This window comes from Euleptes europaea, chromosome 4, assembly GCF_029931775.1.
Source record: "Euleptes europaea isolate rEulEur1 chromosome 4, rEulEur1.hap1, whole genome shotgun sequence".
Classification (NCBI taxonomy): Eukaryota; Metazoa; Chordata; class Lepidosauria; order Squamata; family Sphaerodactylidae; genus Euleptes; species Euleptes europaea.
In genome coordinates this window covers 82,030,701-82,056,489 of record NC_079315.1, presented here as the reverse complement: position 1 = coordinate 82,056,489, position 25,789 = coordinate 82,030,701, and the positions used below count along the sequence as shown (strand labels likewise).

Sequence of the window (25,789 nt, the reverse complement as noted above, 5' to 3'; positions counted from 1 at the left end):
GCAAACACCCTTTCTTGTCCTCACAGGAAGGAGAAAGGGCCTATACATCAAAGGAACAGTTTCAGGAAGAACTTGTTATCTTCCAGCGTTCACTAGAGAGGGGAACAAAGGATTAAGGAAGATTGGCAACTCCTCCTCTCAAAATAAACAGTGGAAGATACACAGCATTCCACAGACAGTCACATTTTGATGCAATTACTTGCAATCTCTTAATCACATGTAATATTAGGTTTTCAGTGGCAAATGTATTTAAAAGTGACTGGATTTGTGGGACGCTTTCTACCGTAAGCACTTTACCCATGGCCTGCATAACGCCAATCTAAGTGATTTTAACTCAGCTGTTTGAACTGAAATCAGAATAAAAACACAAAATAATAGCATAGTTTCTATGACTTCACATATCTACTCACAGAAAGTATTTTATTTTCACAATTAGTAACATGCATGTAGTACGTGGCCAGGAACCTGAAGATACAGTTCATTTTAGAAGCACCCAAGGATGTTCTCTTAGAAAGAAGAGACAGTCCTTCCTTCTCCTCCCATGTGTTGTATTATAAACTGATTTTGAAATTCCCCTCCAGTTCAAAAGCAGCTGTGTTCAAAGGAGAATGGGGGCTTTTGTTCAGAAATGCAAGTCAAAAGTCCTCTTGTTTCTTCACACTTCACTGTCCATAAAATTCAGGCTTAAATTATATTACATAGAAAGGCACATCAGTCTAGCCTCTGGGGGCCTATAAATATGGATTTAAAATCCATATTTATAGTTGGTCATAGACCCAACAGTTGGTCATAGACCCAACCAGAGGGGAAGCGATCCTGGATTTAATACTCTGTGGTGCTGCCGGTGACTTTCTGCGGGATGTGGATGTAGTTGAGCCAGTTGGCACTAGTGATCACAATGGCATCAAATTTAATTTAGATGTAAGTGGGAAAGTGACTGGGAAATCTCATACAATTACCTTTGACTTTAAACTTCTCTAAAATTTAACTTCTCTAAAATGAGGAAACTGGTAAAGAGCAAGTTGAAAGGAACAGTTAAGAGGGTTAAATCTCTTGAAAAGGCTTGGGGGTTACTCGAGTCCACATTACGAGAGGCTCAGGTCAGGAAAGGTAGTAAGTCCAAGAGGTCACCACCATGGCTAACGGGTAAGGTGAAGGAAGCAATTAGAGAAAAAAAGTCTTCCTTCAGAGACTGGAAGGTTTGCCTAAACGAGGCGAACAGAAGCAAACACAAACTTGCACAAAGGAAATGCAAGCAGATAATTAGAGATGCAAAAAAAGATTTTGAGGGGCTTATTGCTGTGTGTGTGTGTGTTAAGTGCAGTCAAGTCGCTTCCGACTCATGGCGACCCTATGAATGAAAGTCCTCCAAAATGTCCTATCTTTGACAGCCCTGCTCAGATCCTGCAAATTGAAGGCTGTGGCTTCCTTTATTGAGTCAATCCATCTCTTGTTGGGTCTTCCTCTTTTCCTGCTGCCCTCAACTTTTCCTAGCATGACTGTCTTTTAGCTTATTGCTAAACCCATCAAAACAAACAAACAATAAGAAATTCTTTAAGTATATTAGGAGTAGGAAACCAGCTAGGGAAGCGGTTGGACCATTGGATGACAATGGGAGTAAAGGAACTCTAAGGGAAGATAAAGCGATTGCTGAAAAACTAAATGAATTCTTCTCATCTGTCTTCACTGTTGAAGATACAGGGCAGATTCCTTCTCCTGACAAAGGTTTTGGAGAGGGAAACATGAGGAACTGAGGCAAATAGTGGTAACAAGGCAGCAAGTCCTAGAACGTCTAGACAAACTGCAAACTCACAAGTCACAGGGACCAGACAGTATTCATCCTAGAGTTCTTCAAGAACTCAGATGGGAAATTGCTGAACTTCTAACAAAGATATGTAATATGTCCCTTCGATCAGCCTCTGTACCAGAGGACTAGAGAATGGCCAATGTAACACCCATTTACAAAATAGGTTCCAGGGGGGACCCAGGAAATTACAGGCCAGTTAGCTTAAAGTCTGTTCTGGGTAAATTAGTGGAAAGCATTATTAAAGATATAATTGTCAAGCATATAGAAGGGCAAGGTCTGCTGGGCAAAACCTAACATGGCTTCTGTAAGGGTAGGTCCTGTTTCACTAACCTATTAAGAGTTTTTTGATAGCGTCAATAAGCATGTGGACAGGAATGAGCCTGTGGATATTATGTATTTGGATTTCCAAAAAGCTTTTGACAAAGTCCCCCACCAAAGACTGCTAAGCAAACGTCATAGTGAGCTGGCTGAAAAATAGGAAGCAGAGGGTAGGAATCAATGGTCAGTTCTCACAATGGTGGGATGTGAGCAGTGGGGTGCCTCAGGGATCTGTGTTGGGACAGGTGCTTTTCAACCTGTTCATCAATGACCTGGAGTTGGGGTTAAACAGTAAAGTAGCCAAGTTTGCAGATGACACCAAATTATTTAGGGTGGTTAAAACAAAATTGAACTGTGAAGAGCTCCAGAAGGATCTCTGCGTACTGGATGAATGGGCATTAAAATGGCAAATGAGATTCAATGTGAGCAAGTGTAAAGTGATGCATATTGGGGCAAAAAATCCCAACTTCGCATATACACTGATGGGATCTGTGCTGGCAGCGACTGACCAAGAAAGGGACCTTGGGGTGGTAGTGGATAGCTCAATGAAGATCTGAACCCAGTGTGCGGTTGCTATAAAAAAGGCAAATTCCATGCTGGCCATAATTAGACAAGGAATAGAGAATAAAACTGCTGATATCATACTGCCCTTGTACAAATCTATGGTGAGATCACACTTGGAATACTGTGTACAGTTCTGGTCACACCTAAAAAAGGATATTACAGAGCTTGAGAAGGTGCAGAAAAGAGCAACCAAAATGATTAAGAGACTAGAGCAACTGTACTATGGGGAACGGTTAGGACGCTTAGGGCTGTTTAGCTTGGAAAGAAGGCTGCTAAGGGGAGACATGATAGAAGTCTATAAAATTATGCATGGTTTGGAGAGAGTGGACAGGGAGAAGTTTTTCTCCCTCTCCCATAATACTAGAACACGGGGTCATCTGCTAAAGCTGGAGAGTGAGAGGTTCAAAACAGATAAAAGGAAATATTTTTTCACACAACGCATAGTTGAATTGTGGAACTCCCTGCCCCAGAATGTGGTGATGGCTGCCAGCTTGGAGGGCTTTAAGAGGGGAGTGGACATATTCATGGAGGAGAGGGGTATTCATGGTTATTAGTTAGAATGGATACTGGTCATGCTGCATACCTATTCTCTCTAGTATCAGGAGCATGCCTATTATTTTGGGTGCGATGGAACACTGGCAGGTTGGTGCTGCTGCACTCGTCTTGTTTGTGGCTTCCTAAAGGCACCTGGTAGGCCACTGTGTGAACAGACTGCTGGACTTGATGGGCCTTGTTCTGATCCAGCATGGCCTTTCTTATGTTCTTATGGAAAGGTCTCTTTCTGCCGTGGTAGGGATGAAATGTTCAATCCTTTCAAAGCTCCTAGTTGCCTCCAAGAGGCTGTGCTGAACTATGGATGCTGCAATGGAAAAGCTGACAGGAAGGGGGTAGTGTTCAGTATGGCGTAAGAAAAAGCGGTCAGAATCCCCCCTCCCCCCCACACACACATTGGTTCTCCATCTCTGAATTTTCACATGGAAAGCTTTTTCATATTTAAAAGGCTCCGCTGACTTACTGTTACAAGCATTTGCATACGGCATAAAATTTGTGCCGAACAAGAAACTTCTTGAGGACAGAAATTATCTACAAATCGTTTTGACAGAATTATTGTGTTTATTGAGGCCTGCAACAATCTGGTTGTCTTGAAGTTCCTAGAACTCATCCCAGGCGGAATGCATGCCTACATATGGTATATCTGTGTCAAGCAATCACCTAATTGCATATGAACACTGTGATTTTTAGCTTCGTTGTCACCAAATAAATTTTGGAACCTCTTATGAAAGCACCATAAAATACTGCTATGTGTTGGGTGTGTGTGTGTGAAAAATCAGGCAGTTCTTTTGCAGTTACTTCAAGGCGTTCTCACATTTGGCCTGTGTGTGTGTGTGCCATCAAGTCACAGCTGACCCATAATGGCAACAAGTCCCAGGTTGTGTCAAGCAACCTTTTGAACAGTTTCTATGGCACAAGTCATTGAATAAATAAGGCTTTCCACATTTATATTTCCCTCCAAATGAAATTGACTGTGTATAGACTTACTGAACAACAATACTGAAGAGCTATTGCATTTAAAGTGTCTCCTTCCTGAATATCCTTGGTTATAAATGTAACATCATCAACTTTCTCTCTTGATGTACTTTGACGAAGTTTCTCCCTTCCCCTGGGCCGTAGTTCATACACTTCTGTTTCATCTTCCAACACGTCACTGTCAGAACTGATACCATTCCCAAAGGTATGTCCATGACTATCCACTGTAGGCTGCATTACCGCTGGAAGTTGGAAACTCTGGCTTTCCCCTGTCATTTTGTCAGGAGAATTCTAACAATATAAGGAAAAGAAACACAGGCCAATTAGTGACAAACACATCATCTCAGCTAATTTACATACAATGCCTGTAACAAGTACAAACAGAAGCAATGGGAAACATTCTGGACATCAGAGATCAAATTTACCGCTTCACGGAATATTAAATAAAACTGGTACAAGATGTTTTTAGATGGTATCTGTCACCAAAGGACCTTAAGAAGATGTATAACTCATCCCAAGCCAATTGTTGGAAATGTTCAGATGCAGATGGGACATTCTATCATCAATGGTGGACCTGCTGTAAAAGTCAAAGATTTTGAAGAAGGATACACTCAGAACTTCAGAAGATCTTTTGTTAAAATTTTGACTTAGATCCGAAACGTATAATGTTGGGAATGTTTCCCCCACAACTAAATCCCAAGCATAAGGAGCTTTTCCAATATGCAACCTCGGCTGCCAGAACAGTTTTTGCTAAATATTGGAAATCTAGCAAAGTGCTGGATACTACAGAGTGCCGGATGGACAAACTTTTAGATTTTGCACTGATGGCTACGCTGACACAATTGATGAACCACAAATCAATCAAAGAATTTGAGATAAAATGGCAAGCACTGTATGAATATCATACAAAGGGTATATAAAGATTTCTAGAATAATAGGAGTTAGTAGTAATTAGTAAAATAATTGAGTAGTAATTAGTAAAATAATTGAGCTATAAGAGTATGTCAGGTTCAGACAAAGAAGTTCATTGATAAAAAACCAGTAGAGAAAGCTTATATATGACTACAATTTATGTAACGATTAAAGAATAATCATGTAACGAGTGTATCAGTTGACCGAGCAAGTGTTGTTCATGCAAAGGCTTGGAAGATATAATCTGTAAGATCTTCCCCCTTCCCCCTCTTTCCTGTACCCATTAACCTTTCAATAAAAAAAACACATCATCTCCGCTAATTTACATACAATGCCTGTAACAAGTACAAACAGAATCGGAGGCACCATTTCAATGTTCTGTTCCTCCTTCATTCACATTCCCCTAATAATCTGAAAAGCTTAAACACTTCATATGATTTTTTAAATATTCACATTCAAGCTGCAGCTAGATTTGAATCTAGTAGCACCTTAGAGACCAAGGAGATTTTGGGGGTATAAGCTTTCAAGAGTCAAAACTCCCTTCCTCAGATTCACGCTGAAGTTCAAACATACAAAACTAGGCAGCCACTGGGGGAAATCATGTTGTGGATTAAAATTAAAGAACCATCTAGCCATCCTAACTGGAAAAGAAAGCAAAATAATTTTTCTAGTATGTTTGTTATCAACAGCATACAGCTTGAAACCCAATCTGTTTGGGAGGATTCAGTAAGGAAACTGGCTTTCGAAGTTGGTAAACCTGCCAGCCAACGGATTTCTGATTAAACCACCACCACCCCATCATCTCAGGCAGCTCCCAACCACCCACAACAATTCCTTGCTCTACAAAATCCTTTATCCCAATACACCACCACCAATAATCCCCAGTAGGCACAACCAATGCCCATAAACATCTCGGGCTCATACCCTTACCTGCAACAAGACCCAACATGGTCCACTGATTCAGGGGCTACAGCTTGGGTCTGGGTTCAAGTCTTACCTCCCACACGGGCATAGCGTCATTGCTATAAGTCAACCTCTGTCCTTCACCTCTGAAAGGAAGGGCCAGTGTGACGACCTATGGCCGCCAGCTTTCTGCCCGGCTGCTTATAACATGCCAACAGGAAGACAAGCCAGCTAGAAAGCATACCAGCCAGTCGTACAGGTAGTTGAGATGGTGAGCACGATAAAGAGGTTATAGCAGAACATGGTCCTTGGTCTTCCCTTAAGGGCAAGGGGCCGTGGCTCAGCGGCAGAGAATCTGCTTTGAATGCAGAAGGTCCCAGGTTCGATCCCCGGCATCTCCAGTTAAAGGGACCAGGCCAGTAGGTGATGTGAAAGACCTTTACCTGAGACCCTAGAGCAGGGGTGGGGAACGTCAGGCCCGGGGGCCGTATAAGGCCCGCGAAATCACTTGGTCTGGCCCTTCATGGGTCCTGGCAGATCTCTAGCTCAGAAGGATGCTGGCCTGCCTGAATCTCTTGGGCCCAGCTGGGGACGGCAGAGCTCAAAAGTGAGTCGCTCTATGTGGCAGACCCTCAGAGCCGTCTCCGGTCGCGCCTCCTGGCTAAATGTTTGACCAAATATAGCAGGCTAATTTTTAAGTTGATAATTTTGTATGGCCCACGAATGATGTTATAAATATCCAAATGGCCCTTGGTAGAAAAAAGGTTCCCCACCCCTGCCCTGGAGAGCCGTTGCCGGTCTGAGCAGACAATACTGACCAAGGGTCTAATTCAGTATAAGGCAGCTTTAATGTGTACTCATTTAGGGGAGGGGCCGTGGCTCAGTGGTAGAGCCTCTGCTTGGCACGCAGAAGGTCCCAGGTTCAATCCCCGGCATTTCCAGTTAAAGGGACTAGGCAGGTGGGTGATGTGAAAGACCTCTGCCTGGGACCTTGGAGCGCCATGGAGAGGGGCCGTGGCTCAGTGGCAGAGCATCTGCTTGGCATGCACACGGTCCCAGGTTCCATCCCCGGCATCTCCAGTTAAAGGGACTAGGTGAGTAGGTGATGTGAAAGACCTCCGCCTGAGACCCTGGAGAGCCGCTGCCGGTCTGAGCAGACAATACCGACTCTGATGGACCTCGATGGTCCGATTCAGTATAAGGCAGCTTCATGCGTTCCCTCCAGTAGCTTCCCCTCCCCTCCCCCCCCAGGCCCACTTCATAGGGCCATTAAGGCCCCCCTCCAAAAGCCCCCTGCCAGCAAACAAAGCCCCCCCCCCTTCACTCGGGCAGCCACAGGTGCTCCCACAACCCCCGCGCGCCCCACATTTTGCACTGCCTTACCGGTGCCGGGCCCTCTCCCGGGGAGCGCCATGACGACGGCTGCCTCCCTGCAACCTCTCCGCCGGGCTCCACACTGACAGGCCAGGCCCAGGTCCGTACGACGGAGCGCCGACGGCGCCACGTCTACAAATTAGCCCCACCCCTTTCCGCAGCCCTTAAAGGGCCAGCGAGCGCGCCGGATGTTCTGCGCAGGCCCAGAACCGTTCGGCTAGGGCAGGCAGTGGTGCTGGCGGTAGATTGTCGCGGGGGGCGGAGGGGGGAGCTCGGCCAGTCGCAGACAATTTAGAAAGCAGCGGGGTGTTTTTTTTATATATTGTAATTTTTTTAAAAATCATAAATGCGTGTTGGGTTGCACGAGTATCCGGCCATTTATGCATGGGAAGTTTTGTCTTGGATTTGCCGCTCTCTAGATGCACATTTTCCCCATCCAAATTCTCTGATCTACATGGGGGCTTATTGGTTTTTTTATATATATATAAATCTTTTTTATTGATTTTAACTTATATAATTATTACGGGGGGGGAAAGGGTGGGGAAATATACATATGAATAAGTACATTGATATACAGTTTGGTAAATCAATGCAACCACCTTGTAAGGTGGAAAAAAAATTTTTTGGGGAGAAAGGAAAAATAGTATTATCTGCATGTCATTATGTTGATAACTATCATTCGTTGGGGGCTTATTGTTGAGTTTTGGGAATTCGGATGGGGAAAATTCTCTGACCTCTGCAAATTCTCTGACCTCTGCATGGAGGCTTATTGTTGAGTTTTGGGAATTCGGATGGGGAATTTGGGAGTTTTGAGAATTCGGATGGGGAAAATGTGCATCTAGAGAGCGGCAAATCCAAGGCAAAACCTCCCATGGCATAAATGGCCTTCGTCTAGCCTGTCTCTAGGAACACTTAACGCTGAACTGGTAGAAAAAAAGTCTACACGTGCTGTTTCCTCTCTTTGAGTGCAAGACGCTCTAAAAAAAGGGATCATTCTTTAAGTGGCAGCACAGACACACAGTAAAGTCCCTATAAACTGCTGTAAGGGAGAGTCCGTTGCAATTCTGTAACCTGGGAGTATGCCCCATTTAGTGGGAATTATTTCTGAAGAAGAGGACACTGCAGGACAGGTTTAATATCAGAAATTCTGTGATGTACTAGACCAAACTACTTCTGCATGGCATTTAAAAAAGCTCCGTTTCGGACACGCTATATTGTTTGAGCGGTGCGGCTGCAGGGTAGAGAGCTCCTACGCCAAACTCAGATTGAGTTATAGTATGCCCGTATGAAAGAGACTGGACTTGAACCTGGATCCGAGCCAAGGGATAGCCACCCACGTTAAGTCTGCTACACCAAAGTAAAACAGAAGAAACACTTTGAAGACTAACAGACATTATTTTAGCCCTAACAGCATTGACTCAATAAAGGAAGCCACAGCCTTCAATTTGCAAGATCTGAGCAAGGCTGTCAAAGACAGGACATTTTGGAGGACTTTCATTCATAGGGTCGCCATGAGTCGGAAGCGACTTGACGGCACTTAACACACACACAACAGGTTTTATTTGAGCATAGCTTTTGTGAATCACAGCTGCATCTGATGAATCCAGCTGTGATCCAGGAAAGTTTATGCGGAACTAGGATTGCCAACACTGGGTTGAGAAATTCCTGAAGATTTTGGGAGATGGTGCTTGGGGAGAGTGGGGTGTGGGGGAGGGCCCTCCTCCGCAAGGTACAATGCCACAGAATCTACCCTCCAAAACCATTTTCTCCTGGGGAACTGATCTCTGTCATCTGGAGATCAGTTATAATTCCAGGAGATCTCCAGGCCCCACCTGGAGGATGGCAACCATGTGCTGAATTAAATGTTAGTTCTTAAAAGGCCATTTGATTTTTGTTTGATTATACCTCTCTACCTATGTGCTTACTTCAGCAGCTCCAGCTAGCTAGATATGTTACTTTTCCAAGACCATAGAGTTTCAGAGAGAAGTGCAAGAGCCTGTTCCTCCACAGCTGTCTTATTTAGGTGTTGCTTGGCCATCTGTATCAGGTACAGATGTGTGAGTAGTTCAGGGCGCCATCTAGTAGTACTATACTAGATTAGGAGCTATGGTTTTTACTATAATTTTTAATCCTGTAATTGTATATCTATTTATTGTTGTGATTTTTGATGTAAGCTGCCCTGAACCTGGCTCTGCCGAGAAAGGGCAAGTTATAAATCAAACCACATTAAAAAATTCTGTAGGCTCATAGCTTGGCTGTTTTAAGGTGTAATAGTAGATTTCGTTTATTTATTAAAATTTATTAAAATTAAAATAAATTTTAATAAATGCATATCCTTACTGTTGAATAATTGCAGCATTCCCTCACATATGTTGTGTTACAAATAAAGGAGAGTCACTCTTATATAGTGGCCAGAATGTTGGACTAAGACCAGAGAGATCTGTGTTCAAATTCCCATTCAGCTGTGATGCTCATTGAGTGACCCAGAACCAACCACGGTCAGGAGAATCCTAAAACCACCTTTCTGCTCAGTCTAAAAAACCTAACAACCAGAGGGTTGTTAAGATGGAGGAGAACCTGAGCTTCTTGGAGGAAAGGAGAGGGGTTAAAACTGCGATTGGTGGTAAGAACCAGACCCTTCCTTTCTATTTTTCAATGGAAAGTATCACACAAATCAGGCTGCTATATAAATAACCATATTACATATGGTCTTTCATATGTGTACATGCATTCTCATGGATCCTCTGTAATCCATTACATGAACAGGATCTCCAGCAGGCTGAGGGAACAAATCTACCCTGGAGTAAGTTCCACTTTATTCAGTGGGGCTTACTCTCAGGGAAGTGTTTTCATGGCTGCAACCTATTTAAACCAGCTGCAAGTTTCCATTTATATCAAAGAAAGTGAGTTCCTGCAAGCTGGAATTCCAAAGGGCTATCTTTTTATTTAAATTAAACACTGTCTACAGATAAAGCTGTGATCAACAATTTAAGGAAGGAGTGTTGCTTTTTTTTAAAAGCTGCAACACTTTGAGTCCAGTTTTCCTGTATTTATTGTGTTGAACCCAAATGGTTCAACTTGCTTGAACAAGGATATGAAATTTAAGGCTTGGGATATAAATCCAGTTCCTTAACCAGGCTGTTGCCTCCCAGTTGAAAGTAATCTGATTTTATGTTTATTACTGTGATTATTCTCATCTCTAACTGAAAAAACAAAATCTAAGTGGGTTCAACAGCATTTGCCATCTTTGTGCCCTTGTTAATTAGGCCTCTATTTTCTTTCCTCCTTCATTTCTATTCCTGTTGTCTCCTCACTGTTGAGATTTACGGTATACTGTAAGCTCCTCTAGGCAGAGATCTGTCTTCTTGCTTATGCAACTCTTTAAAGCTTTACCAAGCTGAGCACATTAAGTTGATGATAATAAGGAAATAATAGTGGTAAGTTGAATGTGGTTGGTTAATATATGTTTGTGCAATGATTAATAATGTAATAGTAATAATCCTACAGAATTAAAAACATATGGAGGGGGAAAAGAGGCTGAGGAGGGGAAATTATACCTTTAAATGGCCCAGCTTACTTTTCTTATGGCGTCTGCAGATGGCAGAGACACCAAATAACTGAAGGTCTTGGCAAGACATATCGTGAACAAATTTTAAAGAGGCTTTCAGCCACAGTGGTAAAGAATGTTAAATTGTTAGTAGCTAGGAAACTGATGATTCTGCCCTCAAGTCATCCTTCCTGTAAGACTGTTTAATTATATTGGTCAAAATTGACAAACTGACCGGAGTTTGTAGTCTGTCTTCGGGACCGGTAATTCCTGTGACAAAGTTGGATGATTATAGATGTATTGTTAGCAGAATGTTATTTTTAGATAGTGTGTGGCAAGAGGGAATATTGGGATTTTATTGATTCTTCCCTCTAGACAGTTGCTACACAGTAATGGGTCAAACAAGCATTGCTAAAGCAGTGCACTTCCTTAGAAGAAACAAAGTGAGGGGGCTTTCCTGTGACCCTGCTAACTCCATTTGTACCTAGTGACATTTTCCCATCACCATACAAAAGGGTATATTTCCAACTTGATGAACAGGACAGTAGTTGCACAACTCATGAATACTAATAGGAATACAGCCTTTCTCTTTCCCCATGTAAATTACTTCACTTATCCTAATAGTGCATATTAAGTGAGTTAACAGGGTCAGTATTAATCATCGCATGACACCTGTATGTGCAACTGTAGGAACTCAGCTCACTTGCCCTTAAGTTATCTGTCTGCCTAGGCTGGAAAGCAGAAGTTACAAATGAGAAACACGTTAGACAATGCTAGTAGTATATTCACGGAAGAAAGGCTTCAGATCAATAGTAACAGAGGGAAATTGTTGCCTCTGAAGAGCTGTTTTAGGGTGAATGTACAGCTTAGACATATGGGTAGCAAATCACAGGACACATAAACTGCCAGTGTGCACAAGAGTGTGGTAAAGTGGTTGTATGGGGAACAGTTTTGCATTCAAAATGAAAAGTCCAAATGTTCAAACTAGTTGGATGGTGCACTCCTTAAATAAATAAATGAATTAATGAATGAATGGATAAATAAATGCCCAAATCCAGTGAAGTCAGTGGTTTTAGGAAGGGTATAAATCTGTTTAGGATTGCAGTGTTAGAGATCAAATCTAAGCAGATCTGCTCAGAATCCTAGTGAAGTATATTTGGTGAGGCTTACTCCTAGTAAGGGATTATTAGGATTGCCCACTTAGACATCTAAAATCACATCAATAAGGGAGAAAAGCAGAAGATAATTTCAAGAGAGAGTTGGGTTTTATAATGCAAACTAAATTGTGATTTTGAGTTACTTGGAAGTAAATTCCACTAAAATTATTTTAAAATGAATGGCTACAATCCATAGTTATTGCTACTTAGACCTCAGTGAAATCAGTGGGTGTTTGCATTCCTATCTGTGCGGACTTGTGTTAATGATTAAAAGACACTAGGAAATCTTGGGGTAAAGTACCGTCCTTCTGTTATAGTTCTTATCTATAAATGATAACACTGCACTAACATGTGCCAAAAAAATGATTGGTAAAATCTGGAATTAAATGTGTAATTGTGTTGAGTATCAAACGTCACTTTGTTTTCTGTATTGGCCATGTTCAAATAGATGAGAAAAGTAGTATTTATATGAAATGTGTTCTGTATAAACTGTATTACTCTGTATTATTTATTGTTGGTGTATTCTAGTAGTTAAATATTGGCTTCCTGGAATGTGAAGGTGCAAATATCGTCAGAAGTCAGCATAATATCTCCCTTTCACTGTTCATATGCCTGATTCATAAGCTACTTTTGTGGTATAGTGACCACTGCACCTATCTCCACCTACATGCCACCCCATAAGACTGGCATCTTGATGGATTGGTAACACTGATCACATGGGTATTTGCTTCACCAGTATCTTCCGTCCATTAAGACTTTGACACTGAATGGGAAGTGCCCGATTATCATAGCTAGTTACTTGATCAGAGCATCCATATGCTTTTTTTTGTATTTATCAAAAGTTTATAGATACCATTTGTTCAGTTAAAACCAGAATTTTAATAAAAGATAATTGTTTGACATTTTTGTACTTTTTAATACATCTCAAGTTTATTTTAAATTTACATTTGCGTAATGCACTAAGTTGTTATACATCGATTTAATTGTAGTTGATGACTTTGAGAGATATCTGAACCACATAAATCAATTACTTCCTTAAATTGTTAGGTTTTTTTAAAACTTACAACAGCTGTACTGAACTGTAGATACAGAGGGCTTCCAATATAAGCACACTATTTTAAAGTGCTTTATCCATGCATTTAAAAGAGATTTGCTCCTCCCCCATTCTTCTGCAACCTTTGTCTTTGAATTGGATCCATCCTCTATACAAGATAGGCAGAATGCTTCAGAAATCCTTAGATTCTCTTTCACCAGCATGCTAATGCCACTATCTTATGACTAGACTCTATGGGAGAAGCAGAAATGTAGCTCATCTCAGCACACTAAAGTGTTTTCAAGGCATTGATATGCTTAACATGAGAAATGGATTTAATTGGAAGAAACAAGGAATTTGTTTCATTAGTTTTGTCTCAAGTTTCCAAATTATAACTCTTAAAAGCTTCAATATTGATTCAATGAAATGAATGGCTGGATCGTTTTGGAGGGGCCCTAACAAGTGGACAAATGCTTCCATGGTTACCCTGTGCTATGCAGTGTGGTTGCCAAGCATTGTTAGTTTCCTCCCTCTGCTATTGAAGAAAAATAACAAACCACAGGGAAGCGCCACACATGGTGCGCATAAAGAGGGAGCAACTTAAAAGATCAAGATTTAGACAGTCTTACACAGATTTCAGAGAGTGCAGTTTCTCCTGATTTTACCTAGCACACACAAAGAAAGAACGTTGAGACATATGCTTCTGTTGGCCAAATGGAAGTTTTAAATCATTTGTCTCATCTGTCTTCTGAAGATGATCAGTCCTATTTTGTCTAAACAGTTTTACTGATGGCCACTTCAAGCATTTATTTTTTTCTATACTAGGACTTTTGGTTATTGATACATTTGTCCTTGATTAATATTTTGACTCTTTATTAAGTGATATTGATTAGTTTACAATGTTAATTTGAAATGATTAGATACCGTCAACAAATCTTGATCGGGTTGGAATTCAATCCATGCATTCATAATATGATTTGATCTCAGTAACAGAGTCTATGAAATGGTGTTATGTTGGTTGGTGGAATAGTGTGTATTGATCTTGTATTACAAGGCATCCACATTTGTTGAGCTCCATCAGAAGAAAACATGGGAAGACCCAGTATATGTATAAGATAACTGAAGCAAGCCGATTTGCAAAGGGAATGAGGCACAATGTTAGCTAATACATTCAGTGATATGGAACATTTTAGAAAAACCACGTTATCGCACAGAGTGAGCTCAATATTTTCAAGCAAATGGCTCTCTGTGAGTTAAAAAAAGAAAAGATAAATTTAAATAACTGTATTGCTGCCAGGAGGAATGGATGCCCCTTGTCCATACTATGAGCTGAGAGCTGCAGCCACTGAGGCTCTTCCCTCCTTCCATGTTTTAGTGGAAAGCTAGTAGGACCCCATATGATCTGCTCAGAGATTTGACTTCAGATTAAAATAGCCACCACAGTTGGAACACTGAATGAGATGGAAGATCTACTGTTCCTCACCAACATGTCAAGACAGCTGCAGCTACTAAGGCTATTTTCTTCCTCCCAGTTAGCAGGATCTTGTGTGAGCTGCTCTGAAACTCATTTCTGAGTCTTGGCTTCAAAACAGTTGCCATGGATAGAAGCCATTTGTGACAGGGTATGAGTCTTCATTTTCATTCATCTCATTTATATCCCACTTTTCATCCAAGGAACTCAGAGTGGCATATAGTGATGGGGTTAACCCATTATTATCCTCACAGGAACACTGTGAAGTAGTTTGGACTGAGAAAGAATGACTGGCCAGAGGTGATTCTGTAAGTTTCATAAGCCCGAATGATATTGGAACCCACAGTCTGAGTCTCGAGATGTAATTTATTGTTACGGCCATTGGCCAGCATAACAGTCTGAGTCTAACATTCTAACCCATGGTTCCCTAGACTAATTGAACCCGTGGGCACTTTCAGAATTTTGAGAACAAGTAGTGGATGCCACAACAAGATGGCTGTCATGGGGGTTCATTACAATCATAAAAAGTTGGAAAGTTCTGCACAAAGAGGTCCAAAGATTGTTAACATAGTCTGATATCATTTTATGTGTTTACTCTACAAAGAAATAAATATTTAAATTAGAAGGGTTTATTTATTTATTTATTTATTTTGCTTGGGAACACATGAGCCCAGGGCTGCTACATTTTGCTTGTTACTCACTTCTTCAGCTTGTTACATCTTAACCAAGAAAGACTATCAAACTGATTTCTTAATTAGATTGCAGTGATCAATTAAATATATTATTTGACTGAAATTTTAGCAAACTGTACGATTATAATAATGGCCTCAGATTTAAGAATTAATTGGTGCTGGTCATTGATGGAATTAGACAGCATCATGGAGGATATGTCTACTATTGTTTATACAGTTAAATGGAACCTCCAGCTTCAGCTCTGCATGGCTCTAAATACCATGGTGGGTGGCAAACAAGTGGGGCAGGCTGGTGTGGTCTGTCCATAAATATCTAACTGGCCACTGTTAGAAATGGGATGCTAGATTAAAGGGACCTCTGACCTGATCCTTCAGGGCTTTTGAGTCATCGAAAATGACCAGCAACAAGAAAATTATTAAAGATAAGTTTTTGATTTGGACTTGGTCCATGAAAAATGGTGAGGAAGAGGCAGCTAAGCAAATAACAATAAAATGTATTAACATTTGATCACTCAACACTTTATAAGTCATGGAGAAAGTTTTTTTTAATGATTTAGAGGTAATTGTTAAAGATTTTAATGATGATATTAGTGAAATTGAAAGGCTGATGAACCAATTTAAGAAGTGTGAGGAAAAATAACAAAGTATCCTCTGGTATTAAGAAGTTGCAGTGTCAAGTCCTGGTGAGCTTCATGGAAGGTTGAGTAGAATGGATGGCAAGAGATTTAGAGTTACCATGAAGTTGAAAACAAGCTGATAAAATAATTTTAAAAATAACAAAAGTATCCTTTTGTGGCCTCTCAGAAAGCAGATAACTTGTTTCCCTAAATTTTTAATCCCTACTGAACCCTTATCCTTATTGGGCTGTCTACCTCTTCCTTGCTGTGCCTCCCTCCTCAAGAGTGGATAGCCTTAAAGTTGTAGTCTAGTCCTCTTGAGGGGGGTTGCTATTGGTGAACAGGCTGAGGACCATGAGGCAGGAGTAATGGCTCCTTAGAAGGATCTTGTTCAGGGATTTCCTGAACAAGGATAAATGGTCTTATAATTAAATATGTTAATGAAGATCCCATATAATTTAATTTAGAAAGCCAATAGAAGGGTGTTAGGAAAGTGGTGTATAAATCCAGTCATTTTTGTTTTCAATTCAGAGAAGGCATTTGATTGTGTATTTGATTGCCACTTATACTAGATATTCTTGATCATTCAGGGCTTTTTCAGTGGTGGCAGGTGGTCTGTGAAGTGCTGTTCCCTTTCAGGCTTGGTGGGGCCTACCTAACTATCCTTTAATATAAAAGAGATAGGTTCAGATCCAATTATTCCCTTTGGGGAACTAATGAGTCTTTCTCTGTTTTTGTATTCAACATGTTCTCTCCACCAGCTTCCCCTTGGGAATTACTTTTTATACAATCAGCTATGTGAAAAAATAGGAACTAAATGATGCACCTGGTATATCACCTAAAATTAATCTCCAGACCATCACATATACCTTTTCAAGACTGTGAAACCTGCAGACTAGGAATTCCTCAATCATACCCTGAGATTCCGCCCCCCATCTACTCAGAATCATTTTGTCCTGATGCCAGCAAATACAAGGGCCAGAAGCAGGCAGCATAGTCAGGGAACCAGTCCAAGGTCGAGCACCATGTTATTCCGGTCCAAGTACAAGTCCAGGGCGTCATTATAGAAGGTCAATCCAAGGTCAGAGTCTGGTTCAGTTCTGAGATCCAGGTAGCAGGAATCAAGAGAGTGACAAGAGTGCACAACCAATACACAGTGGGTGTGATGCAATTGCTCCCACAATGTGCCTGTCTCGATGCCTGCTTAAATAGGCTCTTATCTTAACACAGACCAACTATGACTTATTAGGACATTCCGGCTTTCCCGGCCAGGTTGAGCATACCAGTCTTGTTATTATTGTCGACTAGTGGCTTATGCTGTAACCTCGCACTTTGCTATCTGCTTTGTATCTCGCTCTGACTCTTCTGTGCCTCTGTTCAAGTGGCCTTGGGGAACCTTCTGGTGACGCTGGATGTGGCTGGGCCTCCTGCACAGCTGGATCCCCTGGGCTGGAAAGCTGCAGACTCAGTGAGCCTTCCTCTGCCTGTGACTGCTCCTTTCTGCCTTCACTGACTTCTGTCTGTCCTTGCTGCTCCTCTGCTCTCACCCTGCCTTCTTCCTCTGTTTCCTCTTCATCTGAGGAAGTTTCAGCAGGCTGACCCATGACATCTTCTCTGGTCTATTCAGTGGGGCTTATTCCCAGAAAATGTTTGTAGGATTGTACTGTAAATCAGCTGTTCTCAACCTTTCTGGTATGGTGACCCACAAGTCCATATTTACTAGGTATAGTGACCCATTCAAGCCTGGCCCAAGGTTATTTGGCACCCTAGGCAAACTATGACCATGGCACCCACCTAGTTCAGCATTCCATTTTCTATAGTGGCCAACCAGATATTTTTGAGAAACCAACAAACTTTGCAGAAAGGGTGCAGCTGCCCCCGCTTTGAACCCCAAGAAAGTGGCATTCAAACATACACAGCCTTTGCATATGAAGATTACATTCCAGCCTTTGACCACCCTCTCCTTTTCTATTACTCTCTCTAATCCCCCCTAAGATTCTAAGAAACTCAATCTAGTAACCATCAGGACACTCTTTACTTGATCAACATGTATATGCAGTGAAGAAAAAATACCAACTAATGTATGACATGGAAGGTACTGTTTCCAGAGTCAGATCTTGGTTTCCAAAATACAAAAGAGAGCAACGGAAAGGGCAGGGGTGGCCATTAGGGAGGGTTGGCCTGCAATCCAATTTCAGAGGCTTTGTGACCCTTTTTTGGGTCCTGACCCACAGGTTGAGAAACATTGCTGTAAATTACTAAGTACATTCCTTGTCACTAACACAATTTTCCAGACTTTCTAATATGTGTATGTGTGTAAAGTGCCTTCAAGTCGCAGCTGACTTATGGCGACCCCTTTTGGGGTTTTCTTGGCAAGAGACTAACATACCAATCCATAATTAAAGGAGGTTTTGATTTATTCCAGTTAGTTGCTATACAGAGTTCTGCTGGTGTACATAAACTAAGAACAATCTCCACGTTATTCCCCAAATAATCCTTTCAAATAACTCAACAATATTATCTAAGGATCAAAACCCAACAAATGTCTCCCGGTTGGGTCTGTGGGGGACAGGAGTCCAATCTCACCGCCCCTGTTGTGTTGGGTCTGCAAACTATGTTCCTCTTTCTCTCACTGACTGCCCTCCAGCTTCCCTTCTGCAGAGCCTAGTGGGGCAGGCAGCTCACTTCTTTGCAAGTCCTTCTGAAGGCAGTACAACTTGCACATGCCTCTTCACATATCTCTAACCTTTTGTGAGGAGAGTAGTCCTTGAAAGAGGCAGGGAGCTGTGCTGCATGTTGGTGTCTCTGAGCCCTGCACTTCCAAATCCCACCAGGAGAGGCTGCTGATCAGCTATAGCATGGGCAGTGACTCCTTCATGAGTGGTGATCTTTTCCCCACCCAAGGTGGCTCCCAGTTGGGATGTCTCCTGCCTCCCTGAAAGTGTAATTACTTCGTTTCTAACCGCATTCTGTAACATTTGAAATTATGGACAATTTCAAAAAATGTGCATAAGTTCACTTTTACTTGCTTGACACGTTCAGCATGAATCCAGAGAGTCAGTACAACATTTTACACAAAATTTTGTGTAAGATGCCATTGACACCATATTTTACAAAAAAATTCCCTTGGATCCATGTAAATCCCTGAGGTTGGTTATCTGTGTGAGCTGTGCTCTCCTTCAGGGAAACTTTAGAAGAGATCAGAAATGAGAACTCTGGTTGGAAGAATTCACTTGTCTGTCTTGGAAAGTTGCTTTGAAATTTAATACAATTATCTTTCCAGCCACTTCTTTCACCAAGGTAAAATGACCTCAATAATCTCTAATAATAGTGTTGGTCTAGCATAGTGGTTCTCAAACTGGGTCAGACTTGGGACCCAGTGGTGGCTTGTGACTTTCTTGCAAGTGGGTTGCAAGACCAGAAGGAAGGTAGAGGAGGAAAGCTAAGAAAGAAGGTTCTAGGTTTGACGACACAGTTGGGTTTGCCTCCGCACAATGTGTGAAATGGCCATAAAACAGTTTGTAACTCAGTAATGTCATGTACTTATAAACGCTAAACATAAACACTAAAATATAAATTTCTTCATTGTTAACTGACACGAGATTCCTGCATTTTATGTTGGGGAGAGGGGAGACTAGTGTGGACTTAGTTTGCAAGTGGTTCCTAAAAAGTACAGTAAGTTTGAAAATTTTGAGAACCATTGCTCTAGCGTATGGGTCACCCAAAGGCCTTTCTTCTATTTGATGGAAATATATCTTATATCCCATCAGTGGAATTCCTCCAAAATGACTTTCCCCTTAAAATTCATCATCCACTCACTTTACCATCATGGTGAGATCTTTGTAAACCCCCGCCCCCCCGTGCTCTACTTCACCAGTCTTTTTTGGGCTGACAGTTGCCACTGCATGCATTGTGAGTGATCACATCTTGACTGGGTTGTGTGTGAATTTCTGTTGCACTTTCTCAATTGCTTCCATGTGTCCTGAACAGCAGCGTATTATCTTGGCTGTACACACTCCTGGTCCTCCTCATTCATTATATCAACGGCTGGCTAGTAGCACTGCAATGGTACTGATTTGCTCTTGGACTTCCTTATAGTGCAATGACACCTCTACCCTTCTGGATTTTGTCCAGCCTCTCAAGTAGAATGATGTGGTTTGCAAAGCTATAGTAAGACAGCAGTTGCCACATAATACCCTTCGGTCTCTTTTGCTAGCACAGAACCTGTTAGGATCAAGCGTTTAGTCCCTCTTTCCTTCTATAAGCTCTTTTCCTCTGCCCATGCTACTCTTTCCATTCTTCCTTGTCTTCTGTCTCCATTCATTCCATGCCAACAAAAGGCGGGGAAAGGCAAGACTTAAAAACAAACAAACAAACTGAAGGCTGGCTGCCCTTACTGCTGTTTTGTTGTGTTTCATCTTGGCGGAAGCATTTTTTTTCAAAGTGTACAGCTTAGTATGAAGAAGCAAAAAAAAAAAAAAATCCAAGTGCATGATTGGGGCACATAAGAACATAAGAAAAGCCATGCTGGATCAGACCAAGCCCCATCAGGTCCAGCAGTCTGTTCACACAGTGGCCAACCAGGTGCCTCTATGAAGCCCACAAACAAAACAACTGCAGCAGCACCATCCTGCCTGTGTTCCATAGCACCTCATATATTCAGCATGTTCCTCTGATCCTGGAGTGAATAGGTATGCATCATGACTAGTAGCCATTTTAACTAGTAGCCATGAATACTTGTCTCCTCCATGAACTTGTCTATTCCCCTTAAAGCCTTCCAAGTTGGCAGCCATCACCACATCCTGGGGCAGGGAGTTCCACAATTTACAGTCTTGCTATATCTCATATAATACTGGTTTGTGAAAAGGGATGATCAGTGCTGAAGAGGAGCCAGTTTTATGCAACATCATCTAATTTTAGGGTTGCCAACCTCCAGGTATTAGCTGGAGATCTCCTGCTATTACAACTGATTTCCAGCTGATAGAGATCAGTTCATCTGGAGAAAATGGCCGCTTTGGCAATTGGACTCTATGGCATTGAAGTCCCTCTCCCCCCCAATCCCACGCTTCTTAGGCTCCACCCCAAAACCCTCACCGGGGGCGAAGAGGGACCTGGCAACCCTATCTAATTTGCACCCTGACATTTGAGAGGTGAAATACCTTTGGAGAGCATTACATGTGCCCAAGAAACAAAGTATAGCAGAGGAAAATGTGGCACATCTGCAACAGAAATTCAGGTTTGGGGGATTATTAGGGATGCCAGGTCCCTCTTCGCCAACAGTGGGAAATTTTGGGGGCGGGGTTCGGGGAAGGGAGGGACTTCAGTGCCATAGAATCCAATTGCCAAAGCGGCCATTTTTCTCTAGGTGAACTGATCTCTATCAGCTGGAGATAAGTTTTAATAGCAGATCTCCAGCTAGTACCTGGAGGTTTAGGAAAAAAACAGCACACAGGCTCACTATGTATAAATACTCTATGTTTAATAAATTTTCAAAGAACAATTTCCTTTGTGTTCTTTTTACATGTATTTACATTAATTGCGTGCAAACAAAGTGCATTGCTTATGCAAAAAACTCTTATATAACTCAAACGAATACAACTCAAAGCGAAAGAGACCAGAGTCTATAGAGCTCCTGAAGGATGTTGAAATTGACGCTGTGGTGAGATGCTTGTAGCAAGGCAATAACATCACTGTGTGATCAATCAGCATCCTGTGTCTCAGCGATAGCCCGAAGAATGGTGAAATATGCTGGGGTGGGGGCCAGAGGAACCGGCACCACAGAGAAGAGGAGGAGGGAATGCTTTATCCGGAAATGTTTTTGCCAAAAAGCTTCATCAGCCAATTTCTCATGAAAAGTGATCTCAAAAGACCTGCATTCTGTTTCTCTAGCAGGATTCACAAAGTATTCTCCAACCTGGAGGTTGGCAACCCTAGGGATTATATCTTGTCCCTCTAAAACAGTGGTTCTCATCCTTTTTTGCTCCATTCCCCTTTCACTATTGTTCAGAACATAATTCCTTCCTTCCCAAGATAGTCATAAACTTTACTGAATGTCACAGATTAAATTAAAAACAAACTACAATTTTACAGATTGTACATAATCTAAAGAACATCACACTTTGCTGAATAGTACTCCCAATTCCCCCCTCTGGAACCCTTAAATCCCCCCCGGGGGGAAATTCCCCCCTTGTTGAGAACCCATGCTCTACAACAAAACTATCTGTTTTGCAAAAAACAAAACAAAAGCATAATCGCCTGAAAAGGAGTATAGGGCAGGGCCGTCTTAACAGCATTATGGCCCCCTGGGCAAACCAGTGTGCTGGGGCCCCTATGACAACCACTCACAGGAATAAAAAATGGTCGATAATATTAAACATATATTTATTTTATTGGCACTGCAACAAAACTGGTGTTAAAACATTAAAAACATGCTGTACAGCAGCAACTAATCAACAATTTATGGCAAGTCACTTAACATACACAGATTAGCATAAGGCCCCTATGCTCGTGGGGCCCCGGGCAAGTGCCCATCGGGCCCATGCGTTACTATAGGGATCTATCATATAAGTTAACAAGCTATAGCTTAGGGCCCCACTCTCTTGGGCCCCCCAAAAAACTTTTGTTTTTGCCAAATGCCAATATGTTTGCATTATCAAGTTTGTTATGAATAAAAAATCATTTTAAGTTAGAGCTTAATAATTATTTCACTATTAATATACTTCTTAATTGTATTTCAGTTCAACAATTACTTTGACGAAATACATATTTTTTTTCTTTTTAAAGATTTTAGGTTGAGTATATGGGATACAAAAAGGAAAGAGGGGGGGTAAAGGTAGTCCGTCTGCAATAGACATGAAATATCTTATCAGTTTAATTAATTCATAAAAGCATTTAAAAAATCATATTACGACAAACAAACATCTGCACCAATAAGCATTCATTATGATAGATATGCATTGCTATAAAAATACGTATTTTGTTATGTGCAAATGGCTTTAGATACCTAAACACAACCTTTAATATTTCCCCAGTTAAATTCATTAGCACAGTAATGTATGTGTGTCATTAGCACACATACATTAGCACAGTATGCTACATTCATGAGCATAGTAGTTCATGCCCAGTAGTAAATTCATTAGCGCACCAAGTTAAATTCATTAGCACAGTAGAGGGGCGCTGAGTTTTTCCCAGGGGGGTCTCCACCCCCCCCCCCGCACCTTTGCATTTCACCCCCTTGGAAAGCCCCTTGGAAAACCCTGCCGCAGTTCCTCGGAGCCCCTCGGTGGCCCGCTCGCCCCCCTCCGCGCCAGCCAGGAGGCGGCCACCACACTGCAGAGGAGGAGAGTCCAGCAGGCGGAGGGGGCGGGCTGGCCCAGGGGGGACGCACCATGCAGGCGTGAGTGACGGCGGGCGAGCGGGCGACGAGCTGGCCGGCCGGCAAGCCCACGGCACGCGGATGTCCACATCCCCGGGTCTAGGTAGGCTCACCGTGGGGGGCGATGTTGTTTTTTCCCGGGGTGGGTGCGTGGGGGGGGACTTCTTTTCTTCCGCCGCAGCACCTGTTGCAGCCGGGCGCGCGTGCGCCGTCGCGTTCGGAGAGCTTCCCGCGCAGGCTGCCCCCAAGGGCCCCTTGCCCTGCTCAGGCGGAATAATCCTGCGCGGGACGCTGCGCCTCCCGAAGCCCCGGCAGGGTCCTGGGCGGAGGGCAGATCCGGCCAAACCCAGGCGCGCGCTTCTCGAAGCTCCCGCAGCCGGCCTTTGGCCCCGGGTGGCTTTGAAGCGGGGCAACGGGAGCATCGCAGGGGAGGTTTTGCCTTGGAGTTGCCGCTCTTTAGATGCCCTTTCCCCCCATCCATATTCTCAAAACTCAACAATAAGCCCCCATGCAAAGTTTTGAGAATTCACATAAATTCCATTTATTCATGGAAGGTTTTGCATTGGGTTTGCCGCTCTTTAGATGCACTTTCCCCCCATCCATGTTCTCAAAACTCAATAAGCCGCCAGGCAGAGTTTTGAGAATTCACATACACAATTCATGGAAGGTTTTGCCTTGGGTTTGCCACTCTTTAGATGCACTTTTTCCCCATCCGAATTCTCCAAACTCAACAATAAGCCCCCATGCAAAGTTTTGAGAATGCAGATGGAGGAAATGGGCATCTGTAGAGTGGCACATCCAAGGCAAAACCTCCCGTGAATAAATGGCCAGAGGAGCTGCCCCCTCCCCCCTTCCCCGCGCCATCGCGCACCGCATTTTATTATCCCTGAAACTAACGCGGGGACGCTTTTCAAGTTGCTGGCGTGCAATGGGTTCGTTTATGGGAGGCGGCGAATAACTCCCAAGCGTCCTTCTTTGGCATTGGCGGCTGGGAAACCTTTCCTGTCCAAAGTTATTTCTCAGAATGGCTTATCTCCCTTTGAAAAGTGGCCGCTTTTCAGTGTCTTTAATTAATTGCGTCAAAAAGGATAATGGTGTGGACGGGTTACCACACTTTGTATTCCCAGCGATGGAAGGTTTTGCCTTGGATTTGCCACTCTTTAGATGCACCTTTTCCCCATCCGTATTCTCAAAACTCAACAATAAGCCGCCAGGCAGAGTTTTGAGAATTCCGATGGGGAAAATTCCCCGCCGGAATTCTCAAAACTCTGCATGGCGGCTTATTGCTGAGTTTAAGTAAGTTTGAAAATGTTGTAAAAAAACGTCGCTTTAAAAGGGATTTTTGGATCCCACGGCTAATAAATGGTTGGAAGACGTTTTCACAGCAAGTTTGAAAATGTTGTAAAAAAACGTCGCTTTAAAAGGGATTTTTGGATCCCACGGCTAATAAATGGTTGGAAGACGTCTTCACAGCTAAAGGGGCCAAAGAAAAGTGTGAACAGTGGGGGTCACCACACTTTTATTCCCAGCGATGTATTAAGAGTTTGAAAATGTTATAAAAAATACTGTTCGCACTTTCTATGTATTCCCAGCGATGTATTAAGAGTCTGAAAACGTTATAAAAAATACTGTTCGCACTTTGCTTGGCCCCTTTAGCTGTGAAGACGTCTTCCAACCATTTATAAGCCGTGGTATCCAAAAGTGTGGTAACCCCCCGAATTTCTTATAACGTTTTCAAACTCTTAATACATTGGTGGGAACACATAGAAAGTGCGAACAGTATTTCTTATAACGTTTTCAAACTCTTAATACATCGCTGGGAATACAAATGCTGTAACCCCTAGTTTAGTTTCCTCGTAGCTATTTCTTCGGGTGTATGATCGATCAGTTGAACTTCAGCACTGTCAATTTGCGCACTAGGTCGTCCCCCCCCACTGTCTTTTCCTTTTCTTCTTTCTGTATCCATATATTGAAAAGAAAAGTGGTCGCTCTGTATCAACAGTAGACAATTGGCTTTGCTTCTTTATATGCTATTAATATCAATGGACTAATTATGCCACCCTCCTGTGGCTGCAGTGTCTTCCAGCATGTACGTATTTTTTTCAGGTTATAGTCTATTTATTTATTTTTAAGATGTATTTAAATAATTCGTAGTCCACCTTTCTCACTTGGACTCAAGGTGGATTACACAGAGTCAATACAAGCAACAGGATGGGACGTTCAGTGAACAATGCAATAAGATTAGGTTTTTGGAACCACCCAGGAGTGTATAAACAGAACTGAAGCAAAACCTGAAAAGAACTGTACATATCTAAATAAATGAGTAATACACAGAACAGATTCAATCCATTGCACAGATGACTTTTCTTTCCCAAAAAATTAATGAGACCTAGAAGTGCTTAACTTGGGCTAACTCATACCCTAAGACTTTAATTCTGTGTGGTGTTTACTTGATTGTAAGCCCTAATGAATACATAGGGACCTGCTTCTGA

The 25,789-nt window shown here is 42.2% G+C and overlaps 2 protein-coding genes across 3 annotated transcripts in view; one reads left to right on the top strand and one right to left on the bottom strand.

Moving 5' to 3' along the window:
• LYSMD3 (LysM domain containing 3) overlaps positions 1-4,567 on the bottom strand; it is a 123,362-nt gene extending 118,795 nt beyond the window's left edge. For both annotated transcript variants that reach the window (XM_056849139.1, XM_056849140.1), the window contains exon 1: positions 4,229-4,567. In XM_056849139.1, the coding sequence (XP_056705117.1) occupies positions 4,229-4,492 (264 nt within the window). In that variant the 5' untranslated portion in view covers positions 4,493-4,567. The remainder of the gene's footprint in view (positions 1-4,228) is intronic.
• Positions 4,568-23,341: 18,774 nt separating this feature from the next.
• ADGRV1 (adhesion G protein-coupled receptor V1) overlaps positions 23,342-25,789 on the top strand; it is a 321,712-nt gene continuing 319,264 nt past the window's right edge. The window contains exon 1 of the mRNA XM_056849141.1: positions 23,342-23,400. Coding sequence (XP_056705119.1) covers positions 23,379-23,400 — 22 coding nt within the window. The 5' untranslated portion in view covers positions 23,342-23,378. The remainder of the gene's footprint in view (positions 23,401-25,789) is intronic.